A 21,157-nucleotide genomic window follows, 5' to 3' on the forward strand; every position below is an offset into this window, starting at 1 on the left:
TGGTAGATACTTTCAACTGGAATTGAGAACAAACTCTATGCTAAGTGTGACTCAAATATGTGGCCTTGTATTCTCATTTTGTGTGTATTTGGATTCTTTAAATTTTTAACAAGCATTTTTTTAAAATTAAATATAGTTGGAGTTTATTCCAGGAGTGCAATGCAGTGCCAGGAAAGATCATTAACTTTGAGGGAATGTCTGCATATAGGCGTGGATGATTTAATAAAGTATCTCAAGCCTCCAATATGCTTTCCCTTTATATCATTACTTTGTATGGCATAATTGTGTAGTAATTTACCAACTGTAATATTTGCTCTTACTAAATACTGACACAATCAAGTACACTAAATTTTGATTAATCTCACTTTAAGAATTAATTGTAAAAAAAATAATTCAAATGTTTTTGGGAAAAAGTTAAATTGACAAATTAAAATGTACTATTACCTAATAGTATCTATTCTATTACATACCCTTTGTTTAGCTATACATAGTTAATCTTCCAATATAGCCCACCGCATAGGCACTTCAGTGTCAGTAACAGAAACAAACAGGGTATCTTCTATAAATTATTTGTTCAAAATATGCAATTGGCTACACAAATATAATAAAAATGAATATATATTTTATTTCACTAAATTGGGATGTATCTGAGTGCTTTCATCCCTGAGAGCATCCTTCACATCCCATGAATAACCAAGAAGGCAGTGAACAGGAGGCTGGCAGGAGAAAGAGTACATCCACCAATTGGCAGCCACTGGCCAGTCTGCAGAATGATTTTTGCATGTTGACTACAACTATGATTATTACTCCTATTATTGCTAAATTACTACTAAAAACTGAGAATTTCTTTTTTGTCTTTAAAATTGGAATTAGCTTTATAAGAGAAACTATAATCATAGCTGTACTTTTTTCATATTAAAGGTATAAGAAACAGTGGATGCTTTTGGTTCTAATTTCTAGTCTAGATTTAGCATAGTGGTTTTCGATCCTATGTTTCCCACACATATCAGTGTATTTTAGATGCATTCACTAGTATAATAGTAGTAGTTCACTGCGACTGTGGTTCTCAAATCTGGAGAATGGATCAGGCTGAAAGGGTTTAAGAACCTCTTGGGAAAGTTGTTTACTCTGAAAAAGAAAAATCTCAGGAGGCAGAAATGCCTCCTCGTTAAGAAGCTGGGGTGGCAAGTTGGATAAATTTCCCCAAAGGAAGGCAATTTCCCCTTTTAAATGTGAAAATTACTAACATCAGTAAGATTATTCTATAAATTTCCTTTTCTCCATCCACAGTCCCTATACCTATGTAAAAGTAATCATTAGCTTCCTAGACCTACTATTTGTTCAGCTTTGTTCATAAGAACAGAATATCTATCATTTTTGAGTAGCTTACAAAACGTTAGTACAAGAAATTATAAAGGACTAAAGAGACTGGCTTAGCATTCCATCTTTCTTTGGGAATATGAGAAAGTATTCATTTTTAGTCTACGCTAGAGACATTCCTTTACGTTTTGATATTTTACAGACATAGGTAAGTTATGACCTTCATTTAAACAAGTTAATAAGTTTACGCAGGGTAGCCAAAAATATACTCCATCATGCCTTAATATGTCTCTTTCGCCCAAAAACATTCTGTGCCACTAGGGCACAGAACAAACCCTCACATTCGTTGTCTTCAATAAAACATTATCTTCTGGCTTCCTTTTGCACGAGGGGAAATAAAAAGTCACATGTGGAGAAGTTCTAAATGGCAGACAGAACTAATCCTTGGGGGGCAATTTTTATCCTCCACGGAAGTATTGCAGACTTCTTCCATTAGCATAGTCCCAGGGAGCAAAAGGTTAGGGAAGTACAGGGACTGCCAACTCTACCTGAATCCATAAGTCAACATTTCCTCCAGGCAGTGAGTGCGCCCACGTGTGCATTAAAGTATCTGAGACGGGAAACAACAATTGTAATATTTTACCCTGGAATATATACTGTGCACATGACGACATTTTGTTTATGGTGGTAGGGAACAGGGGGAGGCAGTTTCCAGATCTCCCCCTCAGCACCTACCATTTGGCATAGGAGACGGGAGGGTGAAGAAAACTGAGGGAGTTTTGCCTCAGTTGAAACAGCTGGGAAACAGATGGAAGCTCATGTGCGATTTGCCAAAAGCCTCTTGCACCCTAGGAAAGCCAGTCAGGAGATAGGAATAGAGGCCTCAGAGTCAGCAAATGATGAGTTTTGAAAAATGTAAGGAAAAAAAAAAAGCCAGAGAATTTTTTTGAATTTAATATTATAGGAAATATAAGTGCAGAAATGCAATTCCGAGGAAGATGTTTTCAATGGGAAAGGAAAAAGTGGGAGTATCGTGGGTGACAACCACAGCAGAATCACAATGACAAAGATATGTGTGCGTAGAATTAACACTGCTGCAGCCTCAGCTACCTTGACCTTCTCTCTCTGTTAAGTAATGAAGTTAAGCACACCCCCGCCCTTTGTCACGTTAATTAGTACATAATTATTCCATTTGTCATTTTTGTAAATGTAAGTGCACAGTTTACATCATTTTAGCCAGTCATGAGCTACTTTGGTTTGGATTTCAGGCGTTCAGTAAGTTGCTTTTGGATTTAAATGTTGAATTATAGCCAGACTTTTGTTTAAATCTAGTCACTGGATGTATAAACCTCCTGTGTATATTTCAAGTTACAGTGGGCATGTGTATAAATCCCCTCCATGTGACTGTTCTAAGCATTGGCCCAAATGTTCTGTGTTTTTGTGTTTGTGTGTGTGTGTGTGTGTGTGTGTGTGTGTGTGTGTGTGTGTGTGTGTGGTCTTTTGAAGTACTTTTGAATGTCCTAAAAGTTCAAGAAAATCAGCTTCAAAAATAAATACAAGTTAATAGGGTTTTCTCAATGTGAATTTGTTCATTCATGCTTATATAAGGGAATGTGTTAACCATGAATCATTCACACTGAACTGCTCATGAGAAAAAATGCTCTGGCTCTGGTGTCCGTTTTCAAAGTGGCTTTACTGAAGGGAAAAGAGCATTGTCCCCATGTAATGAATAATCAGCCACAGATTTCAGACTGAATGTGGCTCCAAATTGGCAAAAATTGTTTTGATTCATGTGAGAACATGGATCCCTGTGAGAGGGACTTATCTGAGTGTTCTGAGTTTGCAGCCTGCCAGAAGAGCCAGTGGAAAAGTTAAATTAAAAGAGAAAAAAAAAAAAAAAAAGCCATTGGGAAGTTTTGCTCACACAATACCAGAATAACTAAGTGCTCCAGAAGACGTAGAGGTTGGCAGATCTGTAGCTAAAAGAAATGGTGTTGGACTGTAGGTTTCACTTAGGGCCCGGTAGGTTGGCGTTGGGAAGTCAGTAAGTAAACATGGCCTACGTGAGAGCTCACACATCATTTATTATGTAACTCACCTGGTCCCAGGGACTTACTATAAAGTGAAGTCAGCCTGTGTGTGACACACCACAAACCACTTTCCGCTCTGCCTACAGCCGTGCCTGCTCCGCCAAGATGGGGAGCCCGTGACAAGCCCAGAAACGTGGTCAGTGAATTCTGAAGCCTTTCTGACGGTGCCAGGACACCAGTCAGGGAAACACACTCTGTGAGCCCTCAGAGGAAAAGTAATGGCCAGGGTGCCAGAACTTTGATGCAAACCTATTGCTGCTGCTGCCGCTGCTACTAGACCTAGAAAACTTCACATCTGGCAAGCTTAGGTTCTGGTAAGAGTCAAAACAAAATTATTTACATTAGAGGGCCTTGTCTAGTAGACATTCATTATGCAGGGCTCTCCTGACTTCATTTATACTTCCCCAGCCAGCCAGAAAGAAAAGAAAAACATGGGGAGGGGGGGAATCTTTCCCCCCCCCCCCCCCCCCGCCTTTAGTGTATTTAAGCATCATTAGATGAAGAAACAAATGTTGCCTGACGAGATCCTTCGTAAAGCCTCACTATTTATTACATTTGTCAATTAAAAATAAGTGAAAATGTCACTCTCTGTAACCTCTGTTTAACCATCACTTGGGCTCACAGAAGAGGTCATTGTACTACCACCTGACAAAGTCATCACTCTTTGCATGTCCATGCTCAAAAAGAACTCAAAACTGAAATAATTTTCAAGAAAGCAAAAGCATGCCTTTATTTCGATTATATTGATATCTTACTGAGGATAAATTTAACATGAATTCCTAGAGCTGGTATGATTACCTATTCATTTGGTTTATGTAATTCATTTCCATTGCATACACACATTCTCTTCTTCAGTATATTAAGAATGTCTTCTAATTTACATCTCAGGGGTATTATGTGGATAAATGAAACACTATATGTAAATTATGTGGATAAATGAAACACTATATGTAAATTATGTGTTAAATACTTAGGAATAAAGATGGAATGATAGGATCTAAATCATTAATTCTACGTGGCATTTCATGATTTGTGGTTTGAATAGCTGATGTTAGGTGTTGTGCATCTTATGTCTATCTCATATATCATAAAAAAAAAATGTAGACTCTGCTTATATTTTAAATTATATGAACATAATTTGATTATAGATTCTATGTTGGACTAAGTATTATACAATAATAAGAGAAGAGCATTGCTGTTGCCCTCAAGGAGACTGAACTGAAATTGGAATTAAAAGGCTGATGAATACACACCACCTATACTTATGATTTTTATGATTCAGTTGCTAAACATTTGAATTGCTCCAATATACATATACCAACTCACCACTATTTTTTAGTAGTTTCTCTGTTTAACCATACTTAGAACTCAAGTATACATGTTAAATTATTAGGCAGCACTTTATATCTAGAGCAGTTAAATATTTTCTTCATATTTCATAAGAAAATAAACTAGACATTTCCCAATTAGGCTGCGAGTCACTTGAGGGTATATTGAAAAAAATAAGAAATAAGTAAACTCACCATGACTAGGGGAGATCAGTCTTACCGTTTTCATTCTCTATTTTCTGCAGGTCTGACACAGTACCTGAAAAAGCAGTTAATAAATGTGTCTGGGATACATGGCGTAACTGAAGAGTTTGAATGAATGAGCTAAATCTAATTCTCTCTCTCCTGCTGTCTTCTTTCTCCTTAGACTCCCAGGAAGGCAGTTACAAGTCAGAAGTCAATAGCAAACCCAGGAAGGAAAGGACTGCGTTTACCAAAGAGCAAATCAGAGAACTTGAAGCGGAATTTGCCCATCATAACTATCTGACCAGACTGAGGCGATATGAGATAGCTGTGAACCTGGATCTCACCGAAAGACAGGTAAAGGCAGACCTTGTCATCAGGTGGTATTTTTCATTGCTTTGGGTCAACATTCTTCTTCAGGGACTTTTCCAATATCTAGACCGATTGTTCTCAAATACCGCTTGGAAGACAGGTGTTTTATTTCATGATGAAACCCTTGCCCTGTAAAATAGCAAAATTAAGGATGACATAACAATGTTTTAATGAAAATTATGCCGATTCAGTTTAAGGAATCAATCTTTAATCTGTGATTGTGCCCTTTCTGTCTTTAAAATACTTTTTATTTTACATACTGATGGCATAAGGTGAGTAATTTTGTTTGCTTATATTTCAAAAATCTCCTTATATATAATGTAATAGTAAGTAGACAACACAATGTGAGTTTCCAGTTGCTCTGGATAAGGTTTATGTTGCAGCAACACAGACCCCTCAAACTTCAAAGATATAACAAAAAAGGGTATTATTTGCTTACTGTCTATACCAACTTTACAAGCCCAACATTCCAAATAATCACTCACCAGACCCTGTCTAAATCTCTGGCATCTCAATATGTGGTGTCCGTGGTAACCACCGGAGGTAAGACAGAGTTGGAGGTTCATACATTGCCCTTTAAATGTTTTCACCTGGAAGTGACCCATGTCACTTCCATTACACTCTAATGTCCGGAAATAGTCAATTGTGCCACTTTAGTTCAAGGGGGCTGGGAAATGATGGGAGAAAGGGCATAGGGGTCATTGGTAAATATTTCTGACTTATCACCCCCAAATATTTTTGAAACTCTATTGGTCTCAGAAATTCAAAATTCCGGTCCATTCATTTAGAAAACACTTTGACATTATTCGTATTCTGTGAACTCCTGTAATAAGACTTTTAGGTTCTGTCTTGGATTTTATTTGAATGACAAGTAATTCTCTCCAGTAGCTCCCAGTACACTCTGGTATGAGTTCTGATTTGCCCAAGGAGAATCTAGCCTACTGATGGTTAACAGTTGCTAATATTTAGAAAAAAACATTCCTGAAAGCAAATGCAAACATCTTTATGGACAGTGCAGTTACGATTGGCACTCTCAGGGCTAGAGTCTCATTTCCTCCTTCACTGTATGCACCTCCCCCAGGGATCCCATTGGAACCCAGGAAATATTATAGAAACAGGGTGTGTACAAATGAAGTCCAAGCAGTTTTATCCAATTTCTTAAATCATCTGTTTTACTTCTGTTAATTTCTATATTGTACATTTAGATAGGATAGTTCTGGGTAGTGCAGAAAATATATGGAGGAAGACTTTTATGTGGTTTTATTTATTGGCAGTTTAATTTTTATTGAATATTTTGACTAGTACCTACATTATGAAGCACAGCATTTTCCTTCCTCTGAATATCACATACAAAACCCCTTCCATAACTGTACGACATTTGGTGTGCTGGACAGTAGGGTCTAAAATCTGCATCATCACACATCGGTGATTTGTTTTATTCAGTTTTTTAATCATTGTTATCTTTTTTTAATAGGGAACAGGAAAAAAAGAAGGGAGGTAGAAATTACACATTAATATTTTTTTACTGAGACATTAAATTCTAGAAAATACAACCAAGTTTTATTTATTTATTTGTTTATTTATTTATTTTTATTGATTTCAGAGAAGAAGGGAGAGGGAGAGAGAGAGACACCAGTGATGAGAGAGAATCATTGATCAGTTGCCTCCTGCACACCCACACTTGGGATCGAGCCCACAGAAATCAAGATTCTATGCTTGCTATTCTGGGGATGGCCTATGAACCTGTCATTAACTGATCACAGAGCAGAGGTTTTGCTTTTGGCTGTTAATAATTTCTTTTTAGAGGCAATTTTGTAAATTTCGTTTTGGAATTTTGAAGGTATTTTGGATATTCTTTCTTTTTAACTGACTTGCTACCAAGATAAAGTATATATATAAAATTTTAATTTTTTTCTTGAAAGTCCCTTTTCATTGTTTTATCAGTTAAACTTTACTATGTAACAAACCAATTAATAATCTTAAAGGTGTCAAACAATAATTGACATTTAATGTGCTCACCATTTTGAGAGTAAGGAATTTTGATTTGGCTCAATGAGACAGTTGTACTGCTGGCCTTACCAAGGTCCCTTATGGACCTGGGTAAATTCAACTGGAGGGTCGGTCTAGACAGCCTCAGCTGGGCCAGTGTGTCTCTGTTGTGTGTAGTTTGATTTCTAACAGGCTCTCTGGTGGTGGGAGAAGCATTCCCAATAATAATTAGAAGAAAACTCCAATGGGCATATTTACTAATGTCATATTGTCTAAAGCAAGTCACATGTCCACGCTCAGTGTCCATGTAGGAAGGGGCCACCTAAGAGGTTGGAAGGAAGGTAGATTTTGTTGGAGATCATTACTAAACAGTCTGACTTTAGCCTCATGTGGGGGAGGGGAGAATAACTATAATAACAAAATGAGATAATACAGTTTTCAAAGAATTGAAAATTTGGTATTATGAAGATGTTTTTTATCCTATACATTTCAACCTGGAGTTATGTAAGTGCATATAAGAAGGAGTTGCATGCATGTGGAATTTAAATACACAAACTGTCTTTAGAGGGCTGCTATTTGTTACACAGAAAATTGAATTGTTCTGAGAAAAGTCTGATTTGCCAATTGGAATTATATATTCTTATACATGGGAAAAAATCTCTCTTAAGTGCAAAATGGAAATTAAAACTATCTTCTCTTTCTTCTACTCAGGTTTGTATGTCATAATGGATATGAAATTTTTTTTTAGCGTAAACTATGTAACACAACTATCATCAGAGCGGAAACATCTTTGCTATGCAAGTCATAGTGAATTAATTATTTTGTAACACGAGTATTTGTTGAGCCAAATTCTTATTGTTAAAATAAGCTGGACAAGTTTCTGCTAGAACTCACAAAAGAGGAAAAACTGAACAAACATTAACAACTGTGATGAGTGTTAGATGTCACAAGAGTGGCTTGTATGGGAGAAAATTCCTGGTGTTGCTAAGTGTTCAGTATAGTTCTACACTTTTGTGCACCTGCAGTATCTTAAGTGAGAAAATAAAGCTTTGTTTATGTTTCCTGGGCTGAATTTTACTATGCTAAATTTATTAGAAAAATGTTGCATGCTATCAGTCATCAATTTTGCTAAATTTTGGGCCCCTTTAAAGGTCTGAAATCATAGTCCTCCCAGATGCCAGGACTCTCTTTCCAGTGAGATATTTCCAGTTTGTTTTTTTTCCCCTCGAGGTTGGACTTTTAAAGTTATAAACATGGAATTATAAAGTAAAATCATCTTCTTTTAATTGTGATATATTTGATTTTGCAATAATGCCATACAAACTTACTTATGTAATCTTTCTTTACCCTCTAAATTCTTAAGTAATTATTTTTATGGGATGTCCACATGTAAAGTATTCTAATTATAGATACATACATTTTAAAATTTCTATTCTGCAAGCCTTATCTTTTCCATACATTAAAATAACATGAGATTTAGTGAAATAATTTACATATATATTCCAAAGATTTTATCTAATGCCATATTATAAAATATTTTTCTTAACTTTAACAGAATTTTCAGTGTACAAAAATATTTTTCTTGATTTTTAAAGCCTTTTAAGATGCAAATACAGAGATAGAATTGAAATATATATATTATATATGTAATATATGTAATATAAATAAAAATTAACAAACATTAAATAATTTCAATTCTTAGCAAAATCATGTCATAGAAATAACTTTCTCCTAAATAAAAACTTACTTTATATTTAGAAGTACCCTTTATACATACTTTGATCTAAAATCTTACCTATTTGCATATACAACATGTCTAGGTAAAGCTGAAATGTTATTTGTAGATTCCTTTATCTTGCTTATATTACCAGGCAATGTACCTACCTCACATTTAATTATGTACCACATACGTGTTGTTACCAAGATTTACAATAATGATTATATTTTTATTTAGGAAAAAAGATACGTTGAATTGTTAAATATCACTCCCAGCTAAGTAAGATTCTTAGTCTGTGTCTTTCATAATGCAATGCTTTTACAGTTCAGGGAAGTCTATAATTCTTTGAAATTCCATCTAACCAAAAAGAAAGAAAAAGAAGCTTGTCCTGCAAAGTAATTCCATGTTAGCTGTCCTAGCACATAGGTGCTAAATAAAATCATTGTATTTTATGTGAAAGAAAAATGGAGACACTTAAACAAGGCTGAACTTCAGTGGTTTTTTGTTTGTTTGTTTGTTTGTTTTCCTCACCCCAGTACATGTTTATTGATTTAGAGGAAGAGAGCAAGAACAAGAGAGAGAGCGAGAGAGAGACTGGAGATTGGTTTGGTTGCCAGGGCAGAACATCAAATATTTTTAATTGTATAATGTTGTTTCGCAGAATAGTTACCACTCCAGTAATCTTTCAGCTTCTAATTTACAGCTTTCAGTTTACAACATCTTCTCATCCACTTCTCAATCAACAGCTAATAATCTCCAGTTGGCAGAGCCACTTGGAATATTTTGAAGAGCCAGTCAGTGTAAAGACCTCCTGTCCCAACGTATTTTTAAGTTTGACAAGCTTATTCTGGCTTTTTCATCCATCCAGATACACTTGGATAAAGCTCCCGCCAAATTTTTAATATCTCACAGCGGGGAGGAGGGAGACGGCAGTTGCATGAAACTGTAAAAGGAGTGACAAAACTGACATTTTTATAGAGTCAAGGCTGCCAAATATAGAAAGAATGGGAGATCCTTCCATTTCACAAAGCCGTTTCACAGAGCTCAGCGGAGGCGCAACGTTGCCGATTCGTAAACTGAGGTTACAGAATAGACAGACTAGATTCATGATACCTCTGCCAAAATAAATGGAAAATACCACCTCATTGGATCATGTTCCATTAGTGGAAATGAGAGGGATTATGTTTTGTTTGTTACTCATAAATCATTAAGTGGCTCAATGCCAAATATTTTCAAAATAGGCATCCATTTTTTGGATGACTATGAAGGGGAATTTTTCATGTGCCAAATAAGCAGTAGTTTTGTCTTTTGCTCAGTGTTTTACATAATCCTTCTCCTTTGCAGGTTTACGTCTGTAAATTTATGTGAGTACTTTTAGTTATTTAGTTAATCAATTATGTCTCCATGACCTGACATATTGTCCATCCAAGGTAATTTAAAACTACCTGTGTAGCCAGTGATTTTAGAATATTTTCTCACTTTTTTGAATTAGTATCTAAGAGTCACCTAGAGTAATAGTAAGATACTTATTTTACTTAACTCATTTTGAAAGACTACACATGATTTGATTCCAACTGGAAAACGTGGGTAGCACAGTGTGAAGGAATTGATAGTGGGATAAGGGATGGAGTCTTAGTTTGAAGTGAAAGAGAGATTTCCCAAGTAGCACTGGCTTTTAGAAGAAATGTATATTGATAGTGTGTGTTGAGCCCTAAAAGCCAGATTCAGCATTGCCTTGGGTTTTACAAAACGAAGGCTGTGTAGTAAGAAAAATAATTTAAGAAGATCAATAATAAAGCAAGGTCTATAAAGAGCAGATCAGTGAATGAATCACATAATTAATTAATTTTAAGAAATATTATCTGTATAAAGTAGAAGACTGAGAAATAAGCAATTCATCTCTAACCATTTAAAATTTTAAATATCCAGGTATGAAATAAAATCTCAGGAAAATAATTTCCTACCCTTATTGAACCAGCTTCAAGATTATATAACCTGGGTGTGTTTTAATGTTGTTAGCTAGATGAATAGATATCTATATGCAGATATATCTCTATCTATACATATATATTTATGTATATATGTATACCATATTTTCCGGCGTATAAGACGACCCCCTAATTTTACGGTTAAAACATAGGTTTAGGCCTATATTCGCTGTATAAGACTACCCCCCACTTCAAAGAAAAGACTTACTTTGCCGTCAAGATCTGCAGGTAATTTTCGTGCAATTTGGGTCTTTTGCCCCCGATTTTCGGCTGACTTTTTTCGTTTCAAAAGTCATCTTATACGCCGGAAAATACAGTGTGTGTGTGTGTGTGTGTGTGTGTGTGTGTGTGTGTATCTATATATATATATAGATAGATATATATGTGTATGTGTATGTATATATATAGATATATATGTGTATGTGTGTATATATATATATATATATGTATACACACACACACACACACACAAATAGAAAATACTCCTTATTTTAGAAACTTGATTGAAATTTGCTTTAAAGGCTCTCAGAAACCTTTGGAAACAGCTTAGGATGCCTTGTCTTACTCAGATACAAATTTATATATTCAGGCAGGAAGAGTAAATAAGCTTTCTTCCCCCCATTTTTATAACTACCTTATAGAGCAGCAATTTTCTACCTTTTTCACTTCATGGCACACATAAGTTAATTAATAAAACTCTGTGGCACACCAAAAATATATTTTTGCCAATCTGACAAAAAATAGGTATAATTTATATTCATTCACACCAGATGACTATTGTTGTGTTGGCTCTTGTTATTTTATACTAGTTCGTGCATGAGTAGGTTCCCTAGGCCTGGCCAGCAATCAGGGCCAATCAGGGCCTCCTGACTGCCATCCAGGGCCTTTTTTCGTTCCAAGCCACCCCCTGTTGGTCATTGCATGTCATTGCGAATGGTTAAACTCCTGGTCTCCTGGTTGAACTCCTGAGAGGACACTTTGCATATTAGTGTGTGTCTAATATATATATTTGACAATAGTCAGGTATTACATGTTTTAAAAATTCTTATGGTATGCCAGTGTGCCGTAGTACACCATTTGAAAATCACTGTTATAGAACATTCCACTTTGGGTAAATCTTTATAGGGACTATTTATATTGGGTTCACCGATAAACTGCCATGAGTAAATTTAGTCACAGGAGACGTGATTAAATCTGAAAATGGTATTAATACAATTACTCTTTGCATGTTTTCACATGTTAAAGATCTGAATAAATATCTGTTAGAAATTGTCTGCAGTATCTGAAGTTCCCAGATACAAATGAAAACAATTAGAATATTAAATGTACACATTCCATATGTTTAGAGACATCTAGATATGTTACTGAAGTTTAGTTTTCATTCATATGTTTGGTGTTACGATTATTTCTTCAAAAGATAGGCATTTATGATATCATTAAATATGGGTTATAGAGTTATATGGATTCAACTTACTATCGACAAATTTGCCTCTGGTCATAAAATTTTGTGACAATGGATACATATTTCATTTGTGTTCTGCTGTGATATATTGTGAGCCCTTATACCAAAATGTTATAATGTGAATAAGTAAATAAATTACATAGAGATAAAATAAATGTTTAGCCAATGGCAACAAATATTCTGATATACAGCAATTTTATTAAAGGAAAAAATATGCTTTCTAAATTCTGAAATACATCATTCAAATGAATTAATCAATCATTTGGCTGCTTTCTTTGGAGTCAACATGTGAATTAATATTTTTCTGTTTACTTAGAGTAGTTTGATCACCCAGAAATTATAATTATAAATATAACAATTATTAATTATAATTTATTAAATACATTGTCAATGAAAGGATAAAAAGTGAGACTTTTTTATAATAAGCTCATGGTCTGAAAAGTGAATTCTATAACACTATAAATATTCACTATTTATAGAGCAGGCTATTATATACTTTTGCTACTCTTTAATAAGAGTTTATTGAAAAATATTATCTGCATGTAGAGATATTAAAGGCCTATAAGATTTGGTTCATATTGCACTGATTTCAGAAATAACATTATGTTTCATTACTCAGATTCTGGAGATAAATGATTTATTTTTATGTGTGTTGTTATTTTGCTATGTTACAAACACATTTAATATGGAATCTTGCCATAGATCAAAGCTTGAAAAAAAGAAAATGTAACCAATAGACAAAGGACACTGGGAGGGGGGTGAGGGCGTGTGCTGAGAGGTAAAGGAGGCTGGAGGAAGGCCAATTGGAAAAAAAAAAGGAGACATCCATACTACTATTTGTAATACTTTAAACAAATAATAATAATAATAATAATAATAATAACTTAAAAATACACTAATTTCTTCAGTATTTTCCAGAGAAATTTTAGACTAGAAGATAAAATTAGCTTTAAGCACAAATAAAATAATAAAAGCTCGCAAAATGTATATATCTTAAGAGGGACAGATTTGTTTTTGTTTTAAATATATTTTATTGATTTTTTCTACAGAGAGGAAGAGAGAGGGATAGTTGGAAACATCGATGAGAGAGAATCATAGATCAGCTGCCTCTTACACACCCTCTACTGGGGATGTGCCTGCAACCAAGGTACATGCCCTTGACCAGAATCGAACCTGGGACCTTTCAGTCCACAGGCCGACACTCTATCCACTGAGCCAAACCAGTTTCGGCTAGATTTGTTTTAATTATATGCAATTTAATATTTGATAATTGAATTTCTAAAACCTGGGGTATTACCCTGTGCTACTAATACAAACATTCAGAGGCACACAGGATGCCAGTAGCAACAGCATGAGATTCCAAGAGGAAATAAATTGTGATATATTAGCTGTGTGCCAGCATAGCAGTGTAGGATGTTTAGCCTCAGGGTAGTGTTCAGTGCCATCTTATGGACCATTGGGAGAATCCTTTAGTAAGGGATTAGCAGTGACACCAACTAAACCAGCAAACATTTCAAGTATATTTCATAAAATATGAAGCTAATCTTTATGTCAAATCCTTCATATTTAGTCAATAAACTGTTATTTACTTCTCTCTCTCTCTCTCTCTCTCTCTCTCTCTCTCTCTCTCTCTCCTATGAATGCCTTCAAGTGGGCAGTGGGGGGGGGGGGGGGGCGCGGGGGGACTCTGTGTTTATTTGTATATTCCTCACTCCAGTTCCTCCCATCTTTCATTCATCACAGTACCTGCCACTAGACATTCAGTAATACTAAGTGTATGTATAAATGAATATATAGGTACTTCAAGTCACAAAGGACAAGTTTCATTAATTTTACTCAGTTTATAAATTCAGAGTATTATATAAAATATACTTATAAATTTTAATAAAAGTAAATAACATTTTGAAAATGAGATATTAGGCATTTTAATGATTACACTTTCTCTATCTTAAAGACAAAACAAAACTACTTTTACAACCCAACCAATTAAACTGGATTGTAAAATGATCCTAAATCTATAATATAAAAGCCTAAGCAACCATCTGAACATTTAACCATCCGACCAGTAGATATGATGTGCAATGACCACCAGGGGGCAGACACTGCTATAACATGCACTGACCACCAGGGGGCAGATGTTCAACACAGGAGCTGCCGAGCTTTGGTGACTTGGCAACTGAGGTTCTCAGGTGATGCACCCAGAACCAGAGGGGAGACAGCCCGATTCCAGGGTGCATCACCCAAAAACAGCTCTCTTGCAATCCAGGACTCCTCAGGTGATGTCTGAGAGCCAGTTTTGACCTGATCTTCATAGGCCAGGACAAAGGACCCCACCAGTGCACAAATTGGTGCACTGGGCTTCTAGTTTGAAAATAAATTTGGATACATTAACTTTTGAAGTTCTTCACTCTTCTGTTCCATTTTCATAAGATATACCCATTATGTATTTGTTGTTTTCTTTTTGTTCCATTGCTAATTTAATGGAGTTCCAGTATCAAAAAAAGTAATCAAATTCCTAAAGAACACAGTACATAAATATGTTAGGATTACTATATAATTATCAACTACTTTCACATATATATTTATACATCTGTAGTATTCATTTACCTATTGTATATAGGTGTATGAATACATAACTAATATTGAAAACCATGAAGTCTTTTATCAGTCTGTTTTAAAAGTTGAAATGGCAAAATTTCACATGGTTACAGAAAACAACACAAAATAGCCTATACTATTTCTAAAATCAATACCATATTCTTACATTTTTTCATACAAAAATTCATAGAACAGGTTTTATACTAGTATTATAGAATTACTGAACCCTTTATCCCAGAAAAAGGAAATAAGAGTAGATTTTAAGAAATCTATTCCTCTCATTTTCTGCCAAGATGATTTTGACTGGCTGTTTCAGCTCTTGGTGACAGTGATGATAATGTGTTTCTTCCATCTGGAATTGTCCATGGAGGAAATATCCCTATGGAGAATCTTGAAAGACTCATTATTCCAATATTACAAATATGAAAATTGAGGCAGAGAGAAGTGTAATTTTCTCAAATTCACGCAGAAACTCAGAAGTGAAGCCAGGAGTGGAACCCAACTCATGTGGAAAAGATCTAATGCAACATGCAATGTCAAGCTTGCAAAGGTAATTAAAGTGAGTAGTATAATTACTTAAATTGTAGTACAGGAAAATAGTGTCATATTTATAAACCTAATTATATTGAGAAGGAGAATTACCTGAATGATAGTAATCATATGGATGGAGTTCACATTTTTTATATGCTTGACTTTTCTGCCGTGAACGCTTAAAAAATGGAAGTTTGAAGTATAACAGGAACAAAAATCATTAAAAATAAAAGTGCAATCTAGAGTCAAACAAATGCCAGGTTTAAATTTTGGCACCACATGTACCTATTTGTGTAATCATAGGCAAACCACGTAACTTTTGAGTCTCAACTTCTTCATCTATAAAATAGGAATAGTGTTTAAAATATCTGGAAAGTATATTATAAATAATTCATAAATAGCACCTATTAATTTGGTTTCATAGTCATAAGTAGGTATGTGTGGTTATTAGGTAATAATAATACTTGCATACCTATTAGTTAGTTTTTAATAAATCTTCTTTTGAGTTATTCATCAGGTTTTCCCCACATTTCCTTATTATTTTATTTTCAAATGGATTAATATATGTATGAATAATACAGTACATGATACAAGATTTCATTTATAGCCATATAGACCACTGAAAATCCAGAGTAAAATCTTAGTTTAAATATTTTTTTAGTTGAGGCATCTGAGGAAACTACTAGTTTCGATGGAGTGTTATGATATGAGAAATATTTAAATTAAAACGTGTTTGGAAATTGATATTTCTTTTTGCTTTCTCTTAGCACCATGCTGAGAATTCAGATTATTTCTGAAATGAAAATGGAGAATATTTGAAATATTCATGGAGTAGAATAAACAGAATTATCTAGACCAGATATAAAGACTTATTATAAAATTAGAATAATTGAGACTGTGGTTTTGTCACAGAGATAAGAAAATTGAGTGCATCAAAAAAGCTGTGCATATATGTAAACTTGATTTAGAACAGAGTCAAAGAGTGATCAGTGGAAAATGATGGGCTATTTAATAAATTGCCCTGGAACAACTTGTTATCTATATGGAATAAAGTAAATTTAGATCTTTTCCTTGCAATAGGTATGAAAACAAACACTTTATGGATTACACACTTCAATTGGAAATGCAAACTTTAAAACTCTTAGAAGAAGACATAGAAGACTTTCTTATGTGCTCAACAGAAAGACGGGTCTTCATGAAGACATGAAAGTAATATGCATAACATAAAATTGACAAATTTGAAAATATGAAATCTTAGATTTTCTGATCATCAAAGGACCCTCTAAGGACTGAAAAAAAGATGCAATAAATTGAGTGACTATAATATCTGCCATATAACCACAAAGCATTTAAATTAGCATTTAGAACATACTTTAAAAAACTATAAAGAATAAATTTAAATTAAAAAGAATTCAATGCAGACCAAATATGCAGAGGCATTTTAGAAAAGAGGAAATGCAAATGGGCCATAAGCATTGTAAAGATGCTTTACTTCATTAGTCATTAGGAAATGCAAAATAACATGCTTGGATAACACTTATAATCATTGTATTAGGAAAATGATAACTCTTATTGTTGCAAATACATCTGTATATATAAAAGCCTAAGTGACCTTCTAATTATCCGATCGAGAGCTGTGATGCACCATGACCACAGGGGGTAGATACTCAATGCAGGAGCTGGGGAGTTGTGGTGACTTGGCAGCTGCAGCTCTTGGGTGATGCACCCAGAACCAGAGAGGAGGGAGTCCGATTCTAGGGTACATCACCTGGGAACTGCCCTCTTGCAATCTGGGACCTCTCAGGGGATGTCAGAGAGCCAGCGTATGCCTGATCCCCACAGGCCAGGCTGAGGGACCCCACTGGTGCATGAATTTGTGCACCAGGCCTCTAGTGGATAAATTAAAAATTCTTACACACTGGACTGTGGGGGGTTAAATTGATGCAACTTTGGAAAATAATTTTTCTGTATTATTATGTTAAGTTGAACATTCATACAACTTGTTACCCAACAGTGCAACTGCTGGATATATGCTTAGAGAGGTTTGATCACATTTATCAGAACACAAATATAAGAATGTTTATAGTAGCACCATTTATAAAAGAAAAAAAAATAATTCAAGTGTGTCTCCATGGACAGGAGAATAGATAAACTGTGGCATATTTACACAATGGAATACAATAGTATAGTCATTTAAAAAAAAATTATAGTCCCTTAAATCAATATGGATAGGGCAAGAAGCCTAAAAGATAATTGAACTTAAACAGTACTTTTTTAAAGTCACACATTCTGAAAACTGTTTGCTTGTTTGCTTTAAATAAAGACTTGGGGATGATAAACACAAAATGCAATGTGAGAGGACACTTAGCTTAACAAGAATATACAATGATGAGAAATACGATGTGAGAAGAAACATGTTCCTCCTAAAGAAGACAATGAAATGACGCCAATATTTTTCTGGTTCTGATGATGGATAGGCACCTAATGTGTATTTAAATTTATACATGAATAATTTTAGATAACATTTACAATTAAACAGCTACATTTAAATGTACTAGGCAATTTCAATTAATATGCTAGAAGGAAAACATCTCTACAGAGCTGATGTGAGTGATATGTCTCATCTCAGTGTTAGAATGTAACAAATATCAGTGAATTTTTTTTATTTTGACGTTATTTTTAGGAAATTATTGGAATTACCTACTTACAAAGTAAAATAAAAGTACGGAAGGCAGAAAAAAAATAGTTCAAAAGAAGGGGCTCACTCTGAGGGGCAGCGCTCAGGAAAGCTCTGGGGAGCAGCCGAGGGCCCGGAGCACACAGTGCCCTCTCAGACCCGCTTCCTCAGCCAAACCTGAGCAGGTGTGCAGTTGCTGCAGGAACTGACAGCTAGAGGTCAAGTCGAAGAACTCGGGAGAGAGGGAAGCTTTTCACCAAGTTAATTATTCAAATGTAATAATGTGGATGGCGCCCGATGGCACCGGCACTATTGTGGCGATCGCTCCGTGAGGTCTGTGCTGTCACTGTGTTGTACACCTGAACTTAATATAAAATTGTATGTCAACTGTAATTGAGAAATACATTTTAAACTATGTTAGCTCTGAATCATAGAAACCCTTCGGAAAGCCAGCTGCCTGTGAATAACCTAAAACAATAGTCCTTTCTCGTCTATGTTGTTATATGGCGTGTCATAAAATTGACAGGTAGCACTTCGTATGGACCTTCTGAGAAACTATTATCATGGCCATGAGACCTGATTAAATTCAATGTTGGTGTATTTTTCCTATTCATTCCTTTCATCGTGTCTTTGTGTAAGACATTGAGGAACTGTTTTTTTGTTGTTGTTGTTGTTTTTTCCCATTGGCAACCTAAAAGGAGGGGGAAATGCTCATTTAATTTTCTTTCTCTCTTTTGCTTGTTTGTTCCATGTCTTTGTTCAAGGTGAAAGTCTGGTTCCAGAACAGGCGAATGAAGTGGAAGAGAGTAAAAGGGGGGCAGCAAGGAGCTGCGGCCCGAGAAAAGGAACTGGTGAACGTGAAAAAAGGAACCCTCCTCCCCTCCGAGCTCTCGGGCATTGGCGCGGCCACCCTCCAGCAGACAGGGGACTCTCTAGCCAATGACGACAGCCACGACAGTGACCACAGCTCGGAGCATGCACACTTATGATACACGCAGTGAGGACCAGCTCCATTCTCAGGAAAGAAGTGTTGTGACGGCAAGCCTTACTCAAACATCGTTTACACAGAGAGATGACTATGACAGTGATTTTTTAAAGTATTATTACATGCAGGCATCTCGAGTCAGTTTCTCATGATTTCTAGAGGGTTTAACACTAAGTGCCACTTATTAAAGATGCTTCCCAGGTGAAGATGGAGAAGGTGAACTCGCTTTGAATACTCCAGATGTGTGGGTGGTGTTGGCAGAGAGCAGGTATGTTTGCTTTTGTTTGCACTGAAAATGGAATCGCCATCAAGAGCAAACTAGGAGACATTTTCATTCCACATGCCTCCAGAATGAAGATGCAGAAGATGCACTTGCTTCGAACATTCCAGACGCGCGAGGTGATGTGTATGACAGTGGGCAGGTATTGGCTTTTGCTTGCACTGACAATTAAATTGCTTTCAAGAATAAAACATGAAACATTTTTATCCTGAACAACCACAGTGCCTGAAATCACTCTTAAGTGGATAAAAAAAAAATGTATTTTAACTCTGTATATATTACCTTAAGTCATTTTCCTGTCTTCACTACGTTTAGCAATGCATTCATATTAGCTGATGAAAATAGGCACTCAATGATGACAACCAGAAGCAGCTTCCTGTCTTTTTTATACACTTTGTCATCCCAGAGACAATCAGCACATGCTTACTTGTGTTCAAGTAGAGAAACATTCATTAGAGTCTGATAGGGCATATTCTTGTACCACAGACAAAACAAATCTTATGTTGCATTTTCTATCAACTGCTGCTAATACATTATTATAAAAGTTACCTAGCTCCTCAATTCTTCCTATCTTATAGCTTGAAAAAAAATAGGATCATAGGCAAATCAGTTACCTTGCAGAAAGAGCTTTGTATGACAGACGTTGTCTGATTTTATTTCTATAAAATGTTAGCTGTTATGGATATCATTTAACTTACAAGAAGAAGGTTTCCCCTGATTGGTGATGGTGTTAGACAAGTCAAGTTGGTGGACAATAAAATCCTGAATGTCTTCAAATAAAATGCAGTAAAAGCATTATTTTTTTCATATATGATGTATTCATGCAGAACAACAATCTTTGTATTTTGTTAAAAAAAAAGTGTTTAATAAATGATCCTTTGTAAATAATTTTGGTCTCCCTACTGTGTTTTCCTAAATTTTTTTAGGTTTTAATGTAAATAATGCATCCCAAGTTCATCTGCACTTGTGGGAATCCCCATGATCATAAATTAGTGAATCATCTACTTATATATTTCTGAAATGTTTATTATAAAAAAGCAGTCCTCTGATAATCCTGGACCATATAGTAATGGGTTTACACTAAGCCATTTCCCTGATTTGAGGAATAAGCCAAATAGACTTATTTGTGTGTTTTATTAAGTCAAAGATAAAAGTAGGAGAAAATGTAATATTATTCACCACAATGAGATAAGTAAAATAGTGTTACATTTTAAAACTCAGTGTAATATATGTGAATTAGTCAAATAAGTCAAAATACCCATGGTTGTTGATGAGAAAATAAGCTAAATAAACTAATAAGCATTGTCAGTACCGATGGACAGTGCCAATAAAAAACTCAGATTATATTAACTTGATATTTTGTGTCATGCATGATTGCACATGCATTGAATACCTATGTCCTATTTACAACTTTATAACATTGTTTTTCCTTTGTTCCATATTTTAAACAAACATGTATGGAAATATACAGCAGCTCCTCCCCCCAATCAATTAGAAATAAAGAAAAATAGTGGATAGAATTTTCCCCAAACTGTATTATTTCATTGATTTCATTTGTTTTAGAATGATAGTGATGAAAAAATGACTTTAATTTACTTAGTCTAGCATGATATATAGACAATATTCAAGAAATGAAA

The 21,157-nt window shown here is 35.0% G+C and overlaps 1 protein-coding gene across 2 annotated transcripts in view; it reads left to right on the forward strand.

Moving 5' to 3' along the window:
* The window catches only part of MEOX2 (mesenchyme homeobox 2), a 64,227-nt gene extending 43,819 nt beyond the window's left edge, over positions 1-20,408 (forward strand). Inside the window, exons 2-4 of one of the 2 annotated variants that reach the window (XM_036429283.2) lie at positions 5,106-5,278; positions 15,517-15,597; positions 19,020-20,408. In XM_036429283.2, coding sequence (XP_036285176.1) covers positions 5,106-5,278; positions 15,517-15,597; positions 19,020-19,244 — 479 coding nt within the window. In that variant the 3' untranslated portion in view covers positions 19,245-20,408. The remainder of the gene's footprint in view (positions 1-5,105; positions 5,279-15,516; positions 15,598-19,019) is intronic. The other variant, XM_036429284.2, reaches the window with a different exon arrangement.
* The last annotated feature ends 749 nt before the right edge of the window (positions 20,409-21,157 follow it).

This window comes from Pipistrellus kuhlii, unplaced genomic scaffold (genome assembly GCF_014108245.1).
Source record: "Pipistrellus kuhlii isolate mPipKuh1 unplaced genomic scaffold, mPipKuh1.p scaffold_m20_p_10, whole genome shotgun sequence".
In the NCBI taxonomy this organism is placed as follows: Eukaryota; Metazoa; Chordata; class Mammalia; order Chiroptera; family Vespertilionidae; genus Pipistrellus; species Pipistrellus kuhlii.